The following is a 25,447-nucleotide window of genomic DNA, read 5'->3' on the forward strand; positions in this document are numbered from 1 at the left end:
AAGGGATATTCAATGTCTGCTTTTTTTAAATGTACCAATAGGTGCCCTTCTTTCTGAGGCATTGGAAAGCCTCCCTGGTCTTTGAGGTTGAATCTGTGTTTGAAATGCACTGCTCGATTAAGGGACCTTACAGATAATTGTATGTGTGGGATACAGAGATGAGGTAGTAATTCAAAAATCATGTTAAACACTATTATTGCACACAGAGTGAGTGCATGCAACTTATTATGTGACTTGATAAGCACATTTTTACTCTTGAACGTATTTAGGCTCGTCATAACAAAGGAATACTTATTGACTCAAGACATTTCAGCTTTTCATTTCACTTTTTTTTTAAAGCATATTTCCACTTTGACGTTATGGGGTATTGTGTGTAGGCCAGTGACAAAATCTCAATTTAATCAACTTTAAATTCAGGTTGTAACACAACAAAATGTGGAAAAAGTCAAGGGGTGTGAATACTTTCTGAAGGCACTTGATGTGGGTCAGACATGGTGTGTCACTGTGTGTCAGTATCTGTGGGTCAGACATGGTGTGTCACTGTGTGTCAGTATATGTGGGTCAGACATGGTGTGTCACTGTGTGTCAGTATCTGTGGGTCAGACATGGTGTGTCACTGTGTGTCAGTATCTGTGGGTCAGACATGGTGTGTCACTGTGTGTCAGTATATGTGGGTCAGACATGGTGTGTCACTGTGTGTCAGTATCTGTGGGTCAGACATGGTGTGTCACTGTGTGTCAGTATCTGTGGGTCAGACATGGAGCACTTCCATACTGTAGTCCTCTGTCTCTGTGTACTGGGAGGAGTTTGTGTCTGACTGGGTGGGGACCAGAGCCTCCTTGTGCTCCACATTGGGCTCCATGAGGGGCGGCTTCTCCAACATCTGCTTTTTACACGTTTCCGGGCGGTTCTGGACGTAGATCACCCGGTTGTAGGCCTTGAGTCTCCGCCACAGCTGGAAGTAGACTTTACACTGGATGTACATGAAGACCAGGCCGCCAGTGAAGCCGATGGCCACCACCACCAGCTTGGTCCAGAATGGCCACTCCAGGATACCTGGGGTTAGGGTTAGAAGAGAGAGAGAGAAGAGAGACATATAAAATACATCGCAAACAGTCACAGCCATAGATATGTGCTTATCTAGGATGACGATGCTATAATAATCATTATTTCAAGTTAAGAGATGGTGAATGGTGAAAGATTCAAGAAATGGGAGTAGATAGGGTCATGTAGGAAGTAGGAACAGGAACTGGGTTCTATCTCAATTAGTCTTTCCGCAATTCCTTGCGTCCTATCTCCTTACCTCCTTCCCAAACAGATTGGAGAAGAAGGTCCAACGTTCCTCCTTCTCCAATGCGTTTTAAAAACATTTGACATTTTTGTAATTTAGCAGACAATCTTATCGAGAGCGACTTACAGTTAGTGCATTCATGTCAAGGTATAGACAACCACATATCACAGTCATAGTAAGTAAAACTTTTCCTCAATAAAGCCCCTATCAGCAAAGTCAGTGCTAGTAAGAAAAGTGCAAGAAAGGAAAGGGTGGGTTTTCTTTTTGTCCTTGTGGGGGGATTATTTGAGGTATAGGTGAGGAGAGAGGTTGAGAGGAATCAAGGAAAGATGAAATGAGAATGGCGCTGGACTGTTTTACGGCCTCCTGACCAATTATGCTGTTTTTTGTTTTTTTGGACATCAGAACAGCGATCACTAAACTCGATTTGGATGAAGATTTCTACTTCAATGAGTTGGCGGCACAGGACATACTGCTCATTTCGGACCAGGCCCTAATCCCCGACACTCGCTAGAGAAAGAGAGGGCTATATGTGACTCGTTTCAGGAAACTACGCGTATGTCGCACGTCACTACTTCACAGGAGCGCCATTTGAACATTCACTTTTTTTAAATCAAAATGTGTTTTTTTGGCAGAAATGCCTTCTGGAACATGTGAACTTTCATGTGCCTCAATATCAAACTTGTATGCCATCTGTAAATATGAATACAATTGTTAAATTAGGAGCCTAGTTGGTTTAGCCACAGAAAAAGACAGCAACCTTCCCGCTATCCATGATTGGCTGAGATAATGAGTGGGCTGGACATGCCGAGAGATGAGTTCGGATTGGTCTGCCATGTAGCACGCTTCGGTCTATAACATAAGCTGGTCAGTATGTGTATGTAATCCTTTCTAACTCTGCTTTTTTGAAAGACATCACGTAGTAGAACTGCATAAGTGTTGCTCTCCGCTTTCTGGAGGACCGAGTTTTGAAATCAGTGGAATTAGCATATGATAGCTAAGGAGATGGAGAAAATTCTGGCATTTGATTGCAAACATGCAGACAGAGTCGAAAAGAGAACACACAGAAGGCTGTTTTATAAAACATCTGTCTCCGGATTACATCTTCAAACAAAGGGCAACCATGGCATCCGTGACAGAGAGGGAGAAGCGTCCATCCATGTATAAGATAGTCTAGCTAGCTACATTTTCAGATATTACACGTTTCTAATTTTGTCAGAAAGTCATTTTCATTTCAAGTTAAAGTGTAGTTTGCTAGCTAGCTAATGTTAGCTGGCTGGCTATCTAGCTAACGTTACGTGTGTGATCTGTGTAGTAATATTATTAGTATCTCAGAGCCATTTGTATTGCTAGTTATAGCCTAATGTTAGCTAGCTAACATTGAACCTGGTTGGTTAGCTACCTGCAGATTCATGCAGGGTAGTAACATTATGAGTTGGGATTATGGTTCATTGTTTAGCTAGCTATATAGCTACATGTCTAAACAAAAGACTCCACTATGTAAGTAACTATTTCAATAGAATGTTTATGATGTCACTGCGACAATTGTCGATAGACGTAGCTGGTAAATTTGCTCTGGAAATCTACCGATTTCTGTGCACTCTCGTCTGAGTGTGCCAGAGCTCCGAATAACTGACAAATTTACGAACGCGCAACACCTGTTGAATATGGCCGGTGTCAGTAAACGTTGGCAAAAAAACGTAATTAAATTGTTGCCAGCCGCACAGTTGCAGTCACCAACGCTCTGGATAACATAAAAACAGCCTAACCAGCTCTGCTAGGGTGAGTAAAATGGTCAGTGAGCTGTTCTCTCATTTGTGTCTGGAAGTAGCTAGCAAGCTAGCCAACGTTAGCCAGTTAGCTTGGGTGCTTGACTGCTGTTGTTAGGTTAGAACGCTCGGATCAACCCTACTCCTCGGCCAGAGTGTCCAGTGTGTGCTCTGAACGCTACGAAAGCGAAACGCTCTGAATTTACAAACGGACAATCTGACAACGCTCTGAGTTTACGAACGCCAATATTAAATTTACGAACACACCCGTAGTATAAACCAGCCTTTAGTATTGAAATCTTTGGTTGTTTAGTACATAGCCTCACATGTGAATCCTTAAAAAGATGGGTGGGGCTAAAGCTTAAGAGGGTGTGAACTATGCTTAATGGGGTGTAGACAAAGAAGAGCTCTCCAGTAGGTACCAAAACATTCAAGGGCCATTTTCTCAAAAGTGAGGCTACAAGTTTATCAACTTTCAAAGTAGAATTACTTTCCCATTGTTCCTCAACTGTAGTGTATGATATACCATTTTCTAGCTCTGAGTCTCTACTTTTATCCAATGTAAAACACACCATTTCAATTTTTGCTACATAAGACCGAATCGAGCCGGTCGGTCATATATAGAGTCCGACTGTGGGTACCCTGATGAAACTACGGCAACGAGCAAATAATCCGCTTCTACCCTCCGTTCTATTGGCGAATGTATAATCACTGGAGAACAAACTGGACGAGCTCCGTTCCTATCAACAGGACCCAAAGAACTGTAATATCCTATGTTTTTCGGAAACTTGGCTGAACGAGGACGTATAATTCGCTAGCTGCTTTTTCTATGCATCGGCAGGACAGAACGGCAACATCGGGTAAGCTCAAGGGGGGAGATGTGTGTCTCTTTGTTAACAACCGCTGGTGCATGATCTCTAATATTAAGGAAGTCTCGAGGTGCCGCTCGCCTGAGTTAGAATACCTCATGAAAAGCTGTAGACCATACTACACTGAACAAAAATATAAATGCAACATGTAAAGTGTTGGTCCCATGTTTCATGAGCTGAAATAAAAGATCCCAGAAATTTTACATACCCACAAAAAGCATATTTCTCTCAAATTTGGTGCACAAATTTGTTTACATCCCTGTTAGTGAGGATTTCTCCTTTGCCAAGATAATCCATCCACCTGGCAGGTGTGGCATATCAAGAAGCTGATTAAACAGCATGATCATTACACAGGTGCACCTTGTGCTGGGGACAATAAAAGACCACTCTAAAATGTGCAGTTTTATCACACAACACAATGCAACAGATGTCTCAAGTTTTGAGGGAGTATGCAATTGGCATGCTGACTGCAGGAATGTCCACCAGAGCTGTTGCCAGATAATTGAATGTTAATTTCTCTACCATAAACCGCCTCCAACGTTGTTTTAGAGAATGTGGCAGTACGTCCAACTGACCTCACAACCGCAGACCACATGTATGGCGTCCTGTGGGCGAGCGGTTTGCTGTGTCAACGTTGGAACAGAGTGGCCCATGGTGGCGTTGGGGTTATGGTATGGGCAGGCATAAGCTACAGACAATGAACACAATTGCATTTTATTGATGGCAATTTGAATGCACAGAGATACCGTTACGAGATCCTGAGGCCCATTGTCGTGCCATTCATCTGCCGCCATCACCTCATGTTTCAGCATGATAATGCACGGACCCATGTCACCCATTGAGCATGTTTGGGATGCTCTGGATCTACGTGTACGACAGCGTGTTCCAGTTCCCGCCAATATCCAGTGGGACATCATTCCACAGGCCACAATCAACAGCCTGATCAACTCTATGTGAAGGAGATATGTCGCGCTGCATGAGACAATGGTGGTCACACCAGATACTGATCGGTTTTCTGATCCATGCCTCAACCTTAAAAAAATAAAAGTATCTGTGACCAACAGATGCATATCTGTATTCCCAGTCATGTGAAATGCATAGATTAGGGCCTAATGAATTGATTTCAATTGACTGATTTCCTTATATGAACTGTACTCAATAAAATCTTTGAAATTGTTGCATGTTGCGTTTATATTTTTGTTCAGTATACTTACCAAGAGAGTTTTCATCTATATTTTTCGTAGCGGTCTATTTACCCCCACAAACCGATGCTGGCACTAAGACCGCACAACAACTGTGCAACTAGAGGTGAAACAACTCTAGATCACCTTTACTCCACACAGAGACGCATACAAATCTCTCCCTCGCCCTCCATTTGGCAAATCTGACCATAACTCTATCCTCCTGCTTACAAGCAAAAACTCAAACAGGAAGTACCAGTGACGCGCTCAATACGGAAGTGGTCCGATGAAGCAGATGCTAAGCTACAGGTCTGTTTCGCTAGCACAGACTGGAATATGTTCCGGGACTCATCCGATGGCATTGAGGAGTTTACCACAGTCACCTGCTTCATTAATAAGTGCATCGACGACATCATCCCCACAGTGACCGTACGTACATATCCCAACCAGAAGTTGTGGATTACAGGCAACATCCGCACTGAGCTAACGGCTAGAGCTGCCGCTTTCAAGGAGCAGGACACTAACCCGGACGCTTATAAGAAATCTCACTACACCCTCAGACTAACCATCCAACAGGCAAAGCGTCAATACAGGACTAAGATCGAATCCTACGGGCTCTGATGCTTGTCAGATGTGGCAAGGCTTGCAAACTATCATGGATTACAAACGGCAACCCAGCCGCAAGCTGCCCAGTGATACAAGCCTACCAGACGAGCCTTCTATCTTTGCTTCGAGGCAAGCAACACTGAACCATTCGTGAGAGCACCAGCTGTTTTGGACGACTGTGTGATCACGCTCTCTGTGGCCGATGTAAGTAAGACCTTTAAACAGGTTTACATTCATAAGGCCGCAGGGCCAGATGGATTACCAGGATGCATACTCAGAGCATGCGTTGACCAGCTGGCAAGTGTCTTCACTGACATTTTCAACCTCCCCCTGACCCAGTCTGTAATACCTACATGTTTTAAGCAGACCACCATAGTCCCTGTGCCCAAGAACGCCAAGGTAACCTGTCTGAATGACTACCGCCTCGTAGCACCCACATCTGTATCCATGAAATGCTTTCAACACCATCATCCCAGACATCCTGAACCCACTCCAATTCACCTACCGCCCCAACAGATTCACAGATGATGCAATTGCTATTGCACTCCACACTGCCCTTTCCCACTCTGACAAAAGGAACACCTACGTGAGAATGCTGTTCATTGACTACAGCTCAGCGTTAAACACCATAGTGCCCTCCAAGCTCATCACTAAGCCAAGGACACTGGGACTGAACACCTCCCTCTCTAACTGGATCCAGGAATTCCTGACGGGCCACCCCCAGATGGTGAGGATAGGCAACAACACATCCGCCACGCTGACCCTCAATACAGGGGCCCCTCAGGGGTGCGTGCTTAGTCCCCTCCTGTACTCCTGTTCACCTACGACTGCGTGGCCGCACACGATTCCAACACCATCATGAAGTTTGCTGATGACACGACTGTGGTAAGCCTGATCACCGAAAACGATGAGACAGCCTATATGGAGGAGGTCAGAGACCTGGCAGTGTGGTGCCAGGACAACAACCTCCTCCTCAACGTCAGCAAGACAAAGGAGCTGATCATGGACTACATTAAATTAATGCCGTGCACGCCCCCCATTCACATCGACAGGGCTGTAGAGGAGCGGGTCGAGAGCTTCAAGTTCCTCTGTGTCCACATCACTAAGGATCTATGATGGTCCAAACACACTAACACAGTCGTTAAGAGGGCACGACAACGCCTCTTCCCCCTCAGGAGGCTGAAAAGATTTGGTATGGGCCCTCAGATCCTCAAAAAGTTCTACAGCTATACCACTGAGAGCATCTTGACTGGCTGCATCACCGTTTGGAATGGCAACTGCTTGGCATCCGACGCAAAGCACTACAGAGGGTAGTGTGGACGTCCCAGTACATCGCTGTGGCCGAGCTCACTGCCATCCTGGACCTCTATACCAGGCAGTGTCAGAAGAAGGCCCTACAAATTGTCAAAGACTCCAGCCACCAAGTCTGGAACCAACAGGACCCTGAACAGCTTCTACCCCCAAGCCATAAGACTGCTAAATAGTTTGTTACATAGTTAACCAAATACTGTAGCTACCTGGACTATCTGCATTGACCCTTTTTGCACTAACTTTTTTGATTAATCACATACGTTGCTGCTACTGTTTACTATCTGTCACTTTGTTCCTAGTTATATGTACATATCTACCTCAATTACCTCATACCCTTGCACATCGACTAGGTACTGTTACCCCTTGCATATAGCCAAGTTATAGTTACTCATTGTGTATCTATTATTACTTTTATTATTACTAATTTTACTTTTCTATTATTTCTCTATTTTCTTTCTCTCTGTATTGTTGGGAAGGACCCGTGAGTAAGCATTTCACTGTTAGTCTACACCTGTTGTTTACGAAGCATGTGACAAATAAAATTTGATTAGAAATTAGAGAAAGCCCTAAACACCAGAGCCCAGTCTCACAGGAAATGACATAAAACAGGGTTAAAGGTCAAAGGTCAAAAGTTTACCTGGGATTCTTCCGGCTGCATGGGTGAAGAGATTGTCATTACAATGTATTACCAGTGATAGACAGAGAGAGAGAGAGAGAGAGTACAGATGATTGAATGTACACTATACAGTATAACTCAGTTTAACATGCCCGTATACTCCCTAGTCAAACTAGTGAAAACAGATGGTGGTTTTCTCTCTCTCTCCCTCTCCCCCCATTCTCCTTAGCAGTACAATAACATCTTAACAGACCCAGAATAAACGTCCTAATTGTCTTTGCGACATGCTGAGAGTACTACCTGCCAAATTACTTGATGTAAGAAGACAGAGATAGAGAAAGATATACAGTGGATACTGGCCTGTTATTACGGACGGGTACTAACTATTTATTACGATCAGAGCAGAAACACAACATGTCAATCTGCGTGAACGGGCCTGACCCGAGAGAGAGTGTGTGTCATGTTGTACTGTACTAGAGTTGTGTATTGTGTTTTTCCGTCGCTCTATTCAGTGAGGGGTGTTGTGGTGTTTTCGGAATGCTGTCACTGTATTCAGTGAGGGGTGGTGTTTTTGGAGTGCACTGTCCATGCTGAGGAGTGTGTGACTGTTCTAAGGTGTGTAGTGGTGTTTTTAGCGTGCAGTGAAAGAATTGAAGGGTATGTAGTGTGTAGTGTCCATGCTGAAGGGTGTTGTGCTGTTTTTGGTGACTGTGCTGACCTGCTCTGATCTCGTCTGCAGTGCGGTCGATGAGTACGTAGAGGGACCATACCACGCAGGTGATGGCGATGACATGGAACGTCACAGAACAAATGATCTTCCTCCTCTCACTAGACGTCATCTGGAGCGTCTCCCACTGAGAGAGGAGCGAGAGAGAGAGAAAAAAACCGAAAGACACACACACATAAATACACACATACACACACTCAAAGACTCCATTGTGTTCTTTTGGACAGGGTTTGGGCGATTGACTATCAATGGACTATGAGCAGTCTGGCAAAAAGTGCCCTCTTCAGAAGCTGCTTAAACTGAGTGCTAAATATTTGATGGTCATCACTCAGTCAGTGTGATGTGAATCATTCAGTTACACACTGATGCTGGTTAACAATTTATCAGCTGTCCAGTACCACTCAACCACATCGTTAGACCTCTCATAGATCCAACACATAGGAGGGTTTCTTTATTGATCCATGAAACCTATTGATATCAATGGTCAAATTCAAATACATATTGCTAAAGGGTTTTGGTACATTACACGTCTGAATAGCTGATGCAATCTCTCAATAACCTTCATAAATGTCGACATGCTTTGAAATCCTTTATAACAAGCATGAAATGAAAGGCCAATGGCCACAATGTATTTTTCAGCTTTGATTTCTGATATTGATTTGATGAAAAATGAGGAAAGGGAGAGATGAGAGTGGAGGAGAATGAGAGGATGACAGAATGGGGAACAGGGAGAGGAGCAGGCCCACTCTGCCCATCCACTCTTCTTTGGCAGAGAGGGTGTATGAGATAAGAGCGTCTGCTAAATGACTAAAACATAAAATGTATAGACGGGTTGCCTGGCAACGTCCCAAAAATGTTGTGTCGTTGAGGCAGAAGTCTGTGTGTTGTCATGACAACAATATGTTCTGGACAGGCAGATAGCTAGCAACAATGGCAACAAGCTGCCATGTGGGGAATCATAGATGGCTCGTTTCAGCTCGTTGTATCTTGTTATTGATACCATGTCTTGTTTTTAGGTGTTTTGACTCCCACATCAATGCCAATATGGCAAAGATTTGCTAGCTAGCTAACAACTGTAACAATGTATTTGAGAGACAACAAGAGCTCATTGTGCAAATGTAGAAATGTTTTCTATATAGATTTGGAGAGGAAATATAGTTTACATGTCAACAATCCTTTGATTCTAAACCAACCCCACCTGTTTTTCTCCACGTTTGCGCACACATCGGTTTTGTTGCTAAACAACCCACCCCGTCTATAGATCTGTGTGCCAGTCCTGTTAACCAATACCCTGGCACACTGGCTAGTTCTACCTGAATAATGCAACATTTTATAGAACAGCGGACAGATAATAAATACACTTTACCCTGATGGAGAGAATGGATAAGGAGGATGGAGGAGGAGAGAAGGGAAGGGAGAAGGAGGAGGAGAGAAGAGGAGAGAGGAGGAGGAGAGAAGAGGAGAGAGGAGGAGGAGAGAAGAGGAAGAGAGAGGATAGGGAGGAGTAGTTAGGAGGACAAGAGAGGAGGAGAGAGGAGGAGGAGAGAAGAGGAGAGAGGTGGAGGAGGAGAAAAGTGGAGGAGAAAGGAGGAATTGGCCTGGTTTCCATGGTGTTGTCCTGAATTTACCCTGCATCTACAGTACCTTGACACACCTACTCACTCAAGGGTTTTTCTTTATTTTTACTATTTTCTACATTGTAGAAACTATTAAATAACTCACATAGTAACAAAAAAAAGTGTTAAAACAAATCAAAATATATGTTATATTTGAGATTCTTCCAAGTAGCCACCCTTTGCCTTGATGACAGCTTTGCACACTCTCAACCAGCATCATGAGGTAGTCACCTGGAATGCATTTCAATTAACAGGTGTGCCATGTTAAAAGTTAATTTGTGGAATTTCTTTCCTTCTTAATGCGTTTGAGCCAATCAGTTGTGTTGTGACAAGGTAGGGGTGGTATACAGAAAATAGCCCTATTTGGTAAAAGACCAAGTCCATATTATGGCAAGGACAGCTCAAATAAGCAAAGAGAAACAACAGTCCATCATTACTTTAAGACATGAAGGTCAGTCAATCCGGAAATTTTCAATTTGCAGTCGCAAAAACCATCAAGCGCTATGATGAAACTGGCTCTCTTGAGGACCGCCACAGGAAAGGAAGACCCAGAGTTACCTCTGCTGCAGAGGATAAGTTCATTAGAGTTACCAGCCTCAGAAATCGGCAATTAACTGCACCTCAGATTGCAGCCCAAATAAATGCTTCACAGAGTTCAAGTAACAGACACATCTCAATATCAACTGTTTAGAGGAGACTGCGTGAATCAAGCCTTCATGGTTAAATTGCTGCAAAGAAACCACTACTAAAGGACACCAATAATAAGAAGAGACTTGCTTGGGCCAAGAAACACGAGCAATGGACAGTAGACCGGTGGAAATCTGTCCTTTGGTCTGATGAGTCCAAATTTGAGATTTATGGTTCCAACCGCCGTGTCTTTGTGAGACGCAGTGTAGGTGAATGGATGATCTCCGAATGTGTGGTTCCCACCATGAAGCATGGAGGAGGAGGTGTGATGGTGTGGGGGTGCTTTGCTGGTGACACTGTTGATGATTTATTTAGAATTCAAGGCACACTTAACCAGCATGGCTACCACAGCATTCTGCAGCGATACGCCATCCCATCTGGTTTACACTTAGTGGGACTATCATTTATTTTTCAAAAGGACAATGACCCAATACACGCCTCCAGGCTGTGTAAGGGCTAATTGACCAGGAAGGAGAGTGATTGAGTGCTGCATCAGATGACCTGGCCTCCACAATAATCTGACCTCAACCCAATTGAGATGGTTTGGGATGAGTTGGGCCGCAGAGTGAAAGAAAAGCAGCCAACAAGTGCTCAGCATATGTGGGAACTCCTTCAAGACTGTTGGAAAAGCATTCCAGGTGACTACCTCGTGAAGCTGGTTGAGAGAATTCAAAGAGTGTGCAAAGCTGTCATCAAGGAAAAGGGTGGCTACTTTGAAGAATGTAAAATCTAAAATATATTTTGATTTGTTTACCACTTTTTTGGTTACTACATGATTCCATATGTGTTACGTCATAGTTTTGATGTCTTCACTATTATTCTACAATGTAGAAAATAGTAAAAATAAAGAAAAACCCTTGAATGAGTAGGTGTGTCCAAACTGTTAACTGGTAGTGTATGTGTGCTGTGTGTGTATGTGTGTTTAACCTCCTCCATGAGGGTCTTGGAGGGGGGGGGGTCGAGTAAGAGACAGGAGGAGGAGGGTTTTGTCTGGTTTCCATGGTGTTCATGTGTGTGTGTTGGGTGTGTATCCTCCTCTACGGGGACTCAGGACTATTATCAGAATTACCTTTATTTAAGTGCTTTCGTTCAATTAATTGACAGTGAAATAATTTGTATTAAAATGTTGAATCTGGAAGCAATGAAGATTGATACATGCCTGAAATAAGAGTGTATCATGTCAAAACCACTTGAAACCAATTGCACCCTCCAAATTCTCACCTGAAATCTTTATTCAAAGCCTAAAACCCCATTTCATGCTACTCTTATCAATATTAGTGAATTAAAACAGCTTTCTGTCATGTCAGTGTCTTCAAGTGGGGGTCACATCTGAATGTTCTGGTCACAGTCATCTCTGGGACACAGACACAGACACAGACATACACACACACACATACAGTTGAAGTCGGAAGTTTACATACGCTTAGGTTGGAGTCATTAAAACTCGTTTTTTCAACACCTCCACAAATGTATTGTTAACAAACTATCGTTTTGGCAAGTCGGTTAGGACATCTACTTTGTGCATGACACAAGTAATTTTTCCAACAATTGTTTACAGACAGATTATTTCACGTATAATTCACTGTATCACAATTCCAGTGGGTCAGAAGTTTACAAACACTAAGTTGACTGTGCCTTTAAACAGCTTGGAAAATTCCAGAAAATTATGTCATGGCTTTAGAAGCTTCTGATAGGCTAACTGACATCATTTGAGTCAATTGGAGGTGTACCTGTGGATGTATTTCAAGGCCTACCTTCAAACTCAGTGCCCCTTTGCTTGACATCATAGGAAAATCAAAAGAAATCAGCCAAGACCTCAGAATTTTTTTTTTGACACCCACAAGTCTGGTTCATCCTTGGGAGCAATTTCCAAATGCCTGAAGGTACCACGTTCATCTGTACAAACAATAGTACGCAAGTATAAACACCATGGGACCACGCAGCCGTCATACCGCTCAGGAAGGAGACGCGTTCTGTCTCCTAGAGATGAACGTACTTTGGTGCGAAAAATGCAAATCAATCCCAGAACAACAGCAAAGGACCTTGTGAAGATGCTGGAGGAAACAGGTTCAAAAGTATCTATATCCACAGTAAAACGAGTCCTATATCGACATAACCTGAAAGGCCGCTCAGCAAGGAAGAAGCCACTGCTCCAAAACCGCCATAAAAAGCCAGACTACGGTTTGCAACTGCACATGGGGACAAAGATCGTACTTTTTGGAGAAATGTCCTCTGGTCTGATGAAACCAAAATAGAACTGATTGGCCATAATGACCATCATTATGTTTGGAGGAAAAATGTGGTCACTTGCAAGCTGAAGAACACCATCCCAACTGTGAAACACGGGGGTGGCAGCATCATGCTGTGGGGGTGCTTTGCTGCAGGAGGGACTGGTGCACTTCACAAAATAGATGGCATTATGAGGAAGGAAAATGATGTGGATATATTGAAGCAACATCTCAAGACATCAGTCAGGAAGTTAAAGCTTGGTCGCAAATGGGTCTTCCAAATGTACAATGACCCCAAGCATACTTCCAAAGTTGTGGCAAAATGGCTTAAGGACAACAAAGTCAAGGTATTGGAGAGGCCATCACAAAGTCCTGACCTCAATCCTATAGAAAATTTGTGGGCAGAACTGAAAAAGCGTGTGCGAGCAAGGAGGCCTACAAACCTGACTCAGTTACACCAGCTCTGTCAGGAGGAATGGGACATAATTCACCCAACTTATTGTGGGAAGCTTGTGGAAGGCTACCCGAAATGTTTGACCCAAGTTACACAATTTAAAGGCAATGCTACCAAAGTGTATGTAAACTTCTGACTCACTGGAAATGTGGTGAAAGAAATAAAAGCTGAAATAAATCATTCTCTCTACTATTATTCTGACATTTCACATTCTTAAAATAAAGTGGTGATCCGAACTGACCTAAGACAGGGAATTTTTACTAGGATTAAACGTCAGGAATTGTGAAAAACTGAGTTTAAATGTGTTTAGCTAAGGTGTATGTAAACCTCCGACTTCAACTGTACATACACATACAGTGTTTTCTACAAGCACATGGAGTAGCCAAATAGAAAATGTAGCCAGCCAGGATCCCCCGGGCCAAACAAGCTCCATTTTGGTGGCCTCCGGTACATTCTAATGCCTTGATTCCATCCAAAAATACACAGCGAAATTATTCAATACTTTATTGAGTTTACCGCCCAGAGACCTTCTGTCTCACCTTGCGCAGGGGTTTAAGCTTTGTCTGCATGATGAACTGGTACTTGCAGAGTTCACAGCAACGTGTATCCGAGGACTTGATCCACTGCTGCAGGCACCCCTGGTGGACGAAGCGCAGGCTGCCCGTACAGTGGCACGGTGTTATCAAAGGGCTCTCATCATCTCCTTCACAGTGACAGATCCTACAGAGAGAGACATAGACACACAGGGTCAGTTACAGACACAGATATGTAGACCATAGCAGATACACAGATCCTGTAGCTCAGTTGGTAGAGCATGGCGCTTGCAACGCAAGGGTTGTGGGTTCGTTTCCCACGGGGGGCCAATATGAAAAATGTATGCACTCACTAATTGTAAGTCGCTCTGGATAAGAGCGTCTGCTAAAGACTAAAATGTCCCTCCCAAAAAAGTCAAATACAGTGCCTTCAGAAAGTATTAATACCCCTGCAGATACACAAGATATACAGTGCCTTCAGAAAGTATTCATACCCATTGACTTACTCCACATTTTGTTGTGTTACAGCCTCTAGAAGTTACTGATACAGAGTTATTACCTCAAGACAGTTACTGATAGAGTTATTACCTCCAGACAGTTACTGATACAGAGATATTACCTCCAGACAGTTACTGATACATAGTTATTACCTCCAGACAGTTACTGATAGAGTTATTACCTCCAGACAGTTACTGATACAGAGATATTACCTCCAGACAGTTACTGATACAGAGATATTACCTCCAGACAGTTACTGATACAGAGATATTACCTCCAGACAGTTACTGATACAGAGATATTACCTCCAGACAGTTACTGATACAGAGTTATTACCTCCAGACAGTTACTGATACAGAGTTATTACCTCCAGACAGTTACTGATACAGAGTTATTACCTCCAGACAGTTACTGATACAGAGTTATTACCTCCAAACAGTTACTGATACAGAGTTATTACCTCCAGACAGTTACTGATACAGAGTTATTACCTCCAGACAGTTACTGATACAGAGATATTACCTCCAGACAGTTACTGATACAGAGTTATTACCTCCAGACAGTTACTGATACAGAGTTATTACCTCCAGACAGTTACTGATACAGAGATATTACCTCCAGACAGTTACTGATACAGAGTTATTACCTCCAGACAGTTACTGATACAGAGTTATTACCTCCAGACAGTTACTGATACAGAGTTATTACCTCCAGACAGTTACTGATACAGAGTTATTACCTCCAGACAGTTACTGATACAGAGATATTACCTCCAGACAGTTACTGATACAGAGATATTACCTCCAGACAGTTACTGATACAGAGATATTACCTCCAGACAGTTACTGATACAGAGTTATTACCTCCAGACAGTTACTGATACAGAGTTATTACCTCCAGACAGTTACTAATACAGAGATATTACCTCCAGACAGTTACTGATACAGAGTTACAGTATCAACAAATTCTCATCATCTCTGCCACAGTGACCCTAGAGGAGATCAGAGTTTATATCAAACAGAAATACTGATCACATCAGAACTAATAACACAACACAGAGACTGTCTATCACAGGAGGCTGGAGAGGGGAGGATGGCTCATAATAATGGCTGGAATGAATTGGCATCAAACTATGTGTTTGATGTGTTCTATAATGTTAAGTACACACCGTTCCAGCCATTACTATGAGCCCGTTCTCCTCTATTAAGGTGCCACAAGCCACCTGTGCTGTCTATGTCCCCAAGAGGAAACTCAATAATGACAAACTAATGTAATTTCTGCTACTTTATTCCTGAATCAACTTCACAGTCATTAATAATTTGCTGTTTTCTGAGGGACATGGGTTTCGTCCCATATGGCACCCAATGGGCCTTGGTCTAATGTAGTGCACTATATAGGGAACAAGGTGACATTTGGGATGCATCCATTAGAGTAGACATAGAATGACACAGATAGTTTGTTACAGTATGGCTTATAAATAGAACAACCTCAAGGTATTTTACCACAGCAGCATTCACCGTTGGAGGGCATGAGATCAGTACAGTGACTCTGCACACACACACCCACCCGCGCACAAATATACACACACACACACACACACACACACCTCTATTGAGTATTCTGATCATACACACACCATAAATGAAAGGTATATTTCAGGGAATCAATCAGATCTGTAACATCGCTCCTCTTCTCAAGCAGGAAGTTGGAGGGAGAAAATCGACGGAGAGAGAGAAATCGAGAAAGAGAGAGAGAGAAAGAGAGGGGGAGAGAGAGAGAGAGAATAGAGGGGAGAGAGAGATAGAGAATAGAGGGGAGGGAGAGAGAGAATAGAGGGGAGAGAGAGAGAGAATAGAGGGGGAAGGGAGAGGGAGAGAAAGAGAGGGGGAAGGGAGAGGGAGAGAAGAGGGTGGGATCAGAGTTGCTGCTGAAAATACAGAGTAACATGTAAAGGCAGCACTGAAATTATCCCTGAAGTCAATACTCTCAGAACTCACACACACACACCCCCTCCCTATCACACACACACACACACACACACACACACACACACACACACACACACACACACCTAGGTTGAGTCGTGCAGGTAGGTGTGATTAAATGACAACATAAACAAAGCAGGAGGGAAAAGAGAACGGCATTATGTCTTCCTCAAAAACAGACAGAGGAGGAGAGAGGCGTGGCGGGATGGAGGGAGTGATAGAGAGGTTATGGCTGGGGAGGAGAAGAGGAGAGAGTGGGATGGAGGGAGAGAGAGAGAGGTTATGGCTGGGGAGGAGAAGAGGAGAGAGTGGGATGGAGGGAGAGAGAGAGAGGTTATGGCTGGGGAGGAGAAGAGGAGAGAGTGGGATGGAGGGAGAGAGAGAGAGGTTATGGCTGGGGAGGAGAAGAGGAGAGAGTGGGATGGAGGGAGAGATAGAGAGGGAGAGAGAGAGAGGTTACGGCTAGGGAGGAGAAGAGGAGAGAGTGGGATGGAGGGAGAGAGAGAGAGGTTATGGCTGGGGAGGAGAAGAGGAGAGAGTGGGATGGAGGGAGAGAGAGAGAGGTTATGGCTGGGGAGGAGAAGAGGAGAGAGTGGGATGGAGGGAGAGAGAGAGAGGTTATGGCTGGGGAGGAGAAGAGGAGAGAGTGGGATGGAGGGAGAGAGAGAGAGGTTATGGCTGGGGAGGAGAAGAGGAGAGAGTGGGATGGAGGGAGAGAGAGAGAGGTTATGGCTGGGGAGGAGAAGAGGAGAGAGTGGGATGGAGGGAGAGAGAGAGAGGTTATGGCTGGGGAGGAGAAGAGGAGAGAGTGGGATGGAGGGAGAGAGAGAGAGGTTATGGCTGGGGAGGAGAAGAGGAGAGAGTGGGATGGAGGGAGAGAGAGAGAGGTTATGGCTGGGGAGGAGAAGAGGAGAGAGTGGGATGGAGGGAGAGAGAGAGAGGTTATGGCTGGGGAGGAGAAGAGGGGAGAGTGGGATGGAGGGAGAGAGAGAGAGGTTATGGCTGGGGAGGAGAAGAGGAGAGAGTGGGATGTTAGGAAGGTGTTCCTAATGTTTTGTGCACTCAGTATATATTCACCATTTGCACAAGGCTACTACTAGCCTACTTTTGCCTTCTTGCAATGCAACACTTCAACCCCTAGAAACTGTTTGTACGCATGATCTAATGTTTGCGGGAGGATAAGCACATTCTCACGTCAATTTAAGTTTTTATAAATGCCAACTTTTGAGTGGAAACTGGAGCGTGCATGTTTTAGTCACATCTAAAGCTCTCCTCTGTTCCTCCTCTTCCTCCCTCATTCACCCTGATCACACAGTCACCATACAATAAGCAATTAAAACACTTTCACTCCTCTCCTCTCCTCTCCTCTCCTCTCCTCTCCGTGTTAAATTGTATAAAATATTTTAATTGAAACCCCGTCCCCGTTTTCTCTGCTCTGAGTGGTATGCCCGTAAAAGTCTGCATTGATCTATAATATCTTGTTTCCATTGGCACTTTAAAACTTCAACAAATTTTTTGCTGGCTCGATTTCTGATCATTTCCTCTAGTTCAGATTGGACCTGAACCGGGGAGAGCACCTGAACCAGGGAGTGTCAGAAAGACTGTCTCATTAGGCTAGCAGCCAGGACAGAGTAGAGCAGAGCGAACAGGAAGGATCAGTGGTGATCTCAGTCCATGTGTGCATCCCAAATGACACCCTATTACCCTTCATAGTGCACTACTTTTGGCCAGGGCGCATTGGCCCATATAAAGGGAACAGGGTGCAATTAAAGCTCCTTAAGCTTCTATACTTGTCTTGGTCTGGTCTCTATAGGGAGTAACAAGTCACAACACCGTCATCCTCTGGCCAAAGCACTTGATGCGTCTCTATCCCTACCTCTCCCCTGAACTCATCTCACTCACTCACTCACTCACTCACTCACTCACTCACTCACTCACTCACTCACTCACTCACTCACTCACTCACCCCCACTATGTCTGCTGTCCCTGTGGATTGCCAGAGTTAATAATTGAAATCCTATTTTGCAAGTAGCCTCACACTCACACACCTACACTCGCCTCCCGACACGGGTCAGGTCATGAGCCACGCGACCTTGGCTTGACACAAAGTGTGTGTGTGTGTGTGTGAGTCAGACCTTATGAGGCTATTTGAAGCCAATAATCTGCCTGTTGATCCTTAGCCTTCACCCACTCCCAGAGAGCTCATGTGTCCCTCTCTCCCAGGACAACTACCTTATCTGATCTGGGGCAGGGAGGGCGTGCATGTGTGTGGCATGCTTGGGTGCAGGTGTGCGTGGTTGGAGAGTAGACCACAGTGTGACTGATCGTCACACGTGAGGACATTAAGCTAGTGAGGTTGAAGGGGGGTGGACCACAGGAATCTACCACCACAAGGTTGAAGGGGGTGGACCACAGGAATCTACCACCACAAGGTTGAAGGGGGTGGACCACAGGAATCTACCACCACAAGGTTGAAGGGGGGTGGACCACAGGAATCTACCACCACAAGGTTGAAGGGGGTGGACCACAGGAATCTACCACCACAAGGTTGAAAGGGGTGGACCACAGGAATCTACCACCACAAGGTTGAAGGGGGGTGGATCACAGGAATCTACCACCACAAGGTTGAAAGGGGGTGGACAACAGGAATCTACCACCACAAAGTTGAAAGGGGGTGGACCACAGGAATCTACCACCACAAGGTTGAAGGGGGGTGGACCACAGGAATCTACCACCACAAGGTTGAAAGGGGGTGGACCACAGGAATCTACCACCACAAAGTTGAAAGGGGGTGGACCACAGGAATCTACCACCACAAGGTTGCGAGGGGGTGGACCAAAGGACTCTACTGCCATGTCACGTCACAGGGGTGTTCAGGCTCTACCACTTCACAGGATGGGTTGGGAAGGACTCTCCTATGTCACGTCACAGGAGAGGTGGGCAGGACTCTCCTATGTCACGTCACAGGAGAGGTGGGCAGGACTCTCCTATGTCACGTCACAGGAGAGGTGGGCAGGATCCAGCCATGGCATTCTATGGGACTCTACCACATAACAGCACGGGGTGACAATCCAGGAATCACCCACCTGCAGCAGTCTCCGGACAATGAATAGGGAGAGAGTGGGCCTGGCGTGAGCGGCCCTGTTTTCTCTGAGTGGGTGGGTGACGAACACTGGTCCCGAAACGAAAACCGGTCCAGATCGCTGTCTTCGTCCATGTAGCAGATGGGGGCTTCTCCGAGGAGAGCTGCTACCCCGCTGCCAGCACCTCTTCCTGGGACTCCAGCCCCTGTCCAAGCCCCGGTCCTTCCCTGGGGGACCTCGAACACCTCGTCATCCCCCAGGAGGTCCTCTGCTCCCCCCAGGGGAGGCTCGCTGGCCCCCATCAGGGCGCTGGAGGATTTGGCGATGTGGAGGTGAGAAGCGTAGCTCCCCAGCTCAGAACACTGCAGACTGGCCGAGGTAGAGGAGCGAGAGAAATGGAGGAAGAGGAGGAGGAGGTTGGAGCTGGGAGGAGGAGGAGGAGGAGGAGGAGGAGGGACGCCGGTAGAGGGAGGTTGGAGGCAGTGTTCGGGGTTGAGGTATTTGTAGTTGTTGGTGAACGAGGGGACGAAGTGAGGGTGTGTGTGGGTGTGTGTGTGCGTGGGGAAGGAAGGAAGGTTTGAGGCCTGATGTGGGAGTGTGGCTGCTTTGCCATTGAGTGCCTTGGACTTCCGGTCCGTGATGGGTGGTTCGGGTTTTACATCCAGCTCTCCTTCAGAACAGGTCCGGTCTATAAAATGCAGTCCACTACAGAGGCTGTCCATGCGCTGGCCCACATCGTTCAGAGAGCGAGAAAACTTCAGTGTTCCGTTGACGGTGGAGGGGCGGAGCAATGAAAACCATTCCGTCCCGAAGCAGACCCCGCCCCGGGGTTTTGGGGGCTTGAAGGCTGGGGGTGCGTCCAGGCAGAGGGTTGTCATCGAGATGCCTCCTCCTGACCTCTGGGAGGTTTTGCCGTTTGAGTTCAATAGAACCACAGCGGTCTGCAAAGGCTTCTGGGAGCCCTGATCTGGAGATGTGGCGGTAAGGCTGTGTGTGAGGGAGTGGAGGGATGAGGGATGGAAGTTGGAGGAGTGGAGGGATGGAGGGTTGAGAGATGGAAGTTGGAGGAGTGGAGAGATGGAGGGGTGAGAGATGGAAGTTGGAGGAGTGGAGGGATGGAGGGGTGAGAGATGGAAGTTGGAGGAGTGGAGGGATGGAGGGGTGAGAGATGGAAGTTGGAGGAGTGGAGGGATGGAGGGATGGACAGGCGGACGATAGCGGAAAACCGGTACAGGAGAGAGAAGAAGAGAGACAAGCAGGAGGGAGGAGAGAGGGGTAGAAAAAAGATAAATGAAATGAAACAAAAAGCCAGCATGCATTCAAAGAAAACCAAGAAAACAGGATGGAGAATTAAAACAGGGAAACTCCCTGACCTTTCACAGGGTGGTTGGTGTAAAGCAGAACACACATTTCAGATTCTCTGTGACAATGGACAATAAAGTATTATTCTTCAGTACAGTGTAGTACTCCTCACTGACAACTCTAGCTCCTATCTATTCCATTCGGCATCAGGCAACACCATCTGTGACCCGTTTTTCACATAATCAACTAACCATGGGTCTGCCAAGCATTGCCCTCAGCAGCCCAATGCAATTGAAGGATGTAAAGCAGCAGATGTCATGGTTGGAGCGTTAAAGGTCAGGGGTTAGAGTTCAAAGGTTATTGTTTAAAGGTGTGTGTACAGTACCTGCAGATGTCCTGGTTGGAGGGGGTGACCGACGTCCGTGAGAAACTGCAGGGGGTGTTGACGGAGGTGGGGCTCCCCGCCTGAGGGAGAGAGCGAGAAACACAAATATAACTCTGATTAGGCTCATTAGCATCACCAGAAAAACAGTAACACTGGGCTGCACATACAGTAAAGAGTAGTGCTGAGTGATTTACCGGCATTTTTTAGTGTGTGTGGGGGGGGGGGGTATTAAACAACTAATTGACCAATGTCGGTTCAATTACTTGAATTCCATTTAGTTTGGTTTTTTTGTGAGCCCAACGCGCCGTTTCTCTATAGAGAAATCTAATCATTCATGAGATAAATCAAATCAAGAACTATGTGAGACACTGGGCTGAAGGTAGCTGTAATTTTCATTAAGCAAATATTCAACATAGTTCAGCCCAGAAACATGTTAATTAACTACAATGACCATAATCCATTGCGCCAGTTTTATCGTCTCAGGCAGAGATGGATAGCTGCACTTTTACGCCTGCTACGTTAGGTTAGATACACACAGACTGCATGAGAGAGGAATGTACACAACACAACGATGAGAGAAAGGGATAGAGACAGTTTGTGAAAGTATGCCAAGCTAAATAGGATGACTAAAGACAGTATGGTATGGGAAGTACAGAGATAACGTTGTCTGGCTGTTTGGCTGCTACTGCCTGAGCAAGCATGGATGATGACTTCAAGGAATGATAAATAATAAAGTCATCAAATAAAAATTAAGTAATATACGTAACTAAAATATTTTATTATTTCACAGTAATTTAATTTTTTTCTATTGATGTCTACCCAATGTGGACCTGACAGAGACAATATTTTGGCAATTGAATGTTCACTATTTTTGGCATTGGAATTTCCATTTAAAAGCTCTAATCATTTTATTGTCATTATTTCCTAATGCATTTAATGTATAAAAACATTTTTGAAACCGAAATCGAAAAACCGTTATTTATTTTTTAAATAATCGAACTGAACAAGAAAAGCACTAATCGCTCAGCACTAGTAGAGAGAGAGGTGGCCTCTGATTAGCTGTATACATCTTCCTCAGATAGCAAGCCGTTAGTTAGCTAGCAATGATATTTTCTGAGACTACGGAAATATCTCCAACATTGGATAACTTGCAAATAATATATACACTGAACAAAAATATAAAAGCAACATTTAAAGTGTTGGTCCCATGTTTCATGAGCTGAAAAAAAGTTATCCCAGAAATGTTCCATATGCACAAAAAGCTTATTTCTCTCAAATTGTGTGCACACATTTGTTTAAATCCCTGTTAGTGGGCATTTATCCTTTGTCAAGATAATCCATTCACCTGACTGACAGGTGTGGCATATCAAGAAGCTGATTAAACAATATGATCATTACACAGGTGCACCTTGTGCTGGGGACAATAAAAGGGCACTCTAAAATGTGCAGTTTTGTCACATAACACAAGTTTTGAGGGAGCGTGCAATTGGCATGCTGACTGCAGGAATGTCCACCAGAGCTGTTGACAGAGAATTTAATGTCCATTTCTCTACCATAAGCTGCCTCCAACATCATTTTAGAGAATTTGGCAGTACATCCAACTGGTCTCACAACCGCAGACCACGTGTAACCACACCAGCCCCAGGACCTGCACATCCGCTTCTTCCCGTTGCAGGATCGTCTGAGGATGGGTGGGGTATTTCTGTCTGTAATAAAGCCCTTTTATGGGTAAAAACTCATTCTGATTGGCTGGGCCTGGCTCCCCAGTGGGTGGGCCTGGCTCCCCACGACCACCCATGGCTGCATCCCGGACCAGTCATGTGAAATCCATGGATTAGGGCCTAATTTATTTATTTGAATAGACTGATTTCCTTATGAACTGTAACTCTGTAAAATCTTTGAAATTGTTGCATGTTGCGTTTATATTTTTGTTCAGTATAATATATGCCATTTAGCAGATGCTTTTTAAGCGTTCAGTTCCACAGAATGCACATTTCTATCCTGCCCGTGCACTCAAGTCACAGCAAGCACCGCCAACGTGCTGCACCCTAAACCGCAGTGCATTGCACACATACCCCTCCTCCCAGACACACACACACACACACACACACACACACACACACACACACACAGCCAGCCAGCCAGCCAGCCAGCCAGCCAGCCAGCCAGCCAGCCAGCCAGCCCACTGTATCATATCATCACTAATGGCACTGACCGATAGTTTATAGTGTTGTAGGCTAAATGTCAAGTTTTGGTTCCAACAGGTCATTGCTGTAGCCTACAGAAAATGTAATCTTAGTTGTCAAAAAGTTATAAGATAAAGTATTCACAAGCGTGTATAAATGACTATTAAAGGACAATAGGACACATAACTATAAATGAGTCAACAGTTGAGTCAGCTACTTTATGAAATTACAGCTACTTTATGAAATTACAGCCTGATGCGCTCGCATCGGTGAATTGAATGTCAATTGCTCTGCTTTAGTGTGTCCCATTTACAGCTCGAGGCAGAGGGAAAGTGTACAGACACATGCCACAGTTCTAGCTAGTCTACTAAAATGTTGCAGTCTGGCTTCGGGTTTTAAAGCTTGACAATGAATAACCTACCAAAAAAAATAAATTCTACCTAAAATGTTAGAAAAAACACTCAGAGAACCAATTTGAATACTAAACTACTTCTACAGATAGTCATATTTTCAGTTGGTTCAGGTTATTAAATTGTCTGTTAACTTAAAGGTTGAACATGAGGAAAGTGTTAAAACTATTTCCATAGACTCAATGGAGTACTTCAGTCCTGCCCGCTAGCCTGGATTTTAAAGATCATGTTCATGGCGTGAATAAGCTCTCTATTCCTCATTAAGACACACATTAGCAGCACTGGTGTGGTAGTAACAAATGGGATCAGAACTCCTTTCTCATACTCAGTGGTAGTAGAGGTGTGATGTAATATCCAGTGTCCCAGTAGAGAATAGAAGCTCTGCTATCAGAAGCCTACCGGACCACAGTCACTGTGTTTTAGCCTCTACTATGCACCACCCACTAATTACCTATTGATTCAATCTGTAACTTAGGGGCAATTCATAGCTCAGGGGCTGATGAGATCAATAAAGAACTCAATGTCCATCTCTGTCCTTCACCCTGTCTCTCGCTGTGTCTGTGTCTGTTGGTGTCCCTGTTGGTCTCCGTCTCCCTCTCCGTCTCCCTCTCCGTCTCCCTCTCCGTCTCCGTCTCCCTCTCCGTCTCCCTCTCCGTCTCCCTCTCCGTCTCCCTGTCCCTCTCCCTGTCCCTCTCCCTGTCCCTCTCCCTGTCCCTCTCCCTTTTTCACACACTATATAAACACATACAGGAAGGAAAAGAGTAGCACGTTCCAGGAGTGTGAGAGGATCAAAACAGAGGCGCTGTCTTTACAATCAAACAGACAAGACTATATTTAACCGTGGAAGGAGAACATTTACAGTCTTTAAACACCAGCAAGAGACAGACGGGAGTAATGAGGATGTTCATTTGTTAGCTGTATAACTAATCAGACATAGAGTCAAATGGGGTTTCTATAAATGCTTGACAATCCCAGAATGATTTACGGATACTAAACATATGTATTGCTCCTCTCCCTCTCTCTCTCTCACTGATCCCCCTCTCCCCTCATCTCACCCATCTCTCCATCACTTCTCTATACCCCTCTCTCTGTCTGGATGGAGAATTGTAGAGACTAAGAAGAATAAAGCTAGAAGGAACTCCCAGAGTATTTAATATGAACATGATGTCCACAGAGACAGAAATAGAATGAAGATCCAGAGACAACAAGATTTGTTTCTATTAAAGGTAAATCCAATCATTTTCTGCCCATCTGTCAATCTGTCCGACCACAAGCTCAGATCAGAATGGAACAGGCATTGATGATCAGGGGCTATAAACTGTACTAACATTTATGCAATGTACTTTTTATTGTATGTGGTATCCAGTATCATCAGACTTTCTGTATGAAGTGGGTGATGAAATAAACAGAAAAACTTTAACTTGTCCACATAGACAAAGTTAGAAGCTTCTATCCAAAGCGACTTAAAGTACAATGAATGCATACATTTTTCAGAATGTGTATGTGATCCCTGCGGGAATTGAACCCACATTCGTGGCAAGTTCTAACAGAGTCTGTTAATGTGTATCCGAACAAACACACCATTTACCAGTCCTGGCATTATCCTCATACCTCAAACACATCTCTATCTAACCCTCTGCTCTTCTCTGTTTGCACAGCCAACATATCCTTGTTCTTTACGTTTCAGGTATTTCTCCTCAATGAACTAAA

The 25,447-nt window shown here is 44.7% G+C and overlaps 1 protein-coding gene across 4 annotated transcripts in view; it reads right to left on the minus strand.

The window, feature by feature from the left end:
• Positions 1-462: 462 nt before the first annotated feature.
• The window catches only part of LOC121553706 (E3 ubiquitin-protein ligase MARCHF8-like), a 161,557-nt gene continuing 136,572 nt past the window's right edge, over positions 463-25,447 (minus strand). For 3 of the 4 annotated variants that reach the window (XM_041867027.2, XM_041867026.2, XM_041867029.2), the window contains 5 exons: positions 21,142-21,221; positions 13,895-14,075; positions 8,362-8,497; positions 7,665-7,679; positions 463-1,056 (listed from right to left, as the gene is read on the minus strand). In XM_041867027.2, the coding sequence (XP_041722961.1) occupies positions 752-1,056; positions 7,665-7,679; positions 8,362-8,497; positions 13,895-14,075; positions 21,142-21,221 (717 nt within the window). In that variant the 3' untranslated portion in view covers positions 463-751. The remainder of the gene's footprint in view (positions 1,057-7,664; positions 7,680-8,361; positions 8,498-13,894; positions 14,076-21,141; positions 21,222-25,447) is intronic. The other variant, XM_041867028.2, reaches the window with a different exon arrangement.

The sequence above is a fragment of the Coregonus clupeaformis genome, chromosome 37, assembly GCF_020615455.1.
Source record: "Coregonus clupeaformis isolate EN_2021a chromosome 37, ASM2061545v1, whole genome shotgun sequence".
NCBI classification, from domain to species: Eukaryota; Metazoa; Chordata; class Actinopteri; order Salmoniformes; family Salmonidae; genus Coregonus; species Coregonus clupeaformis.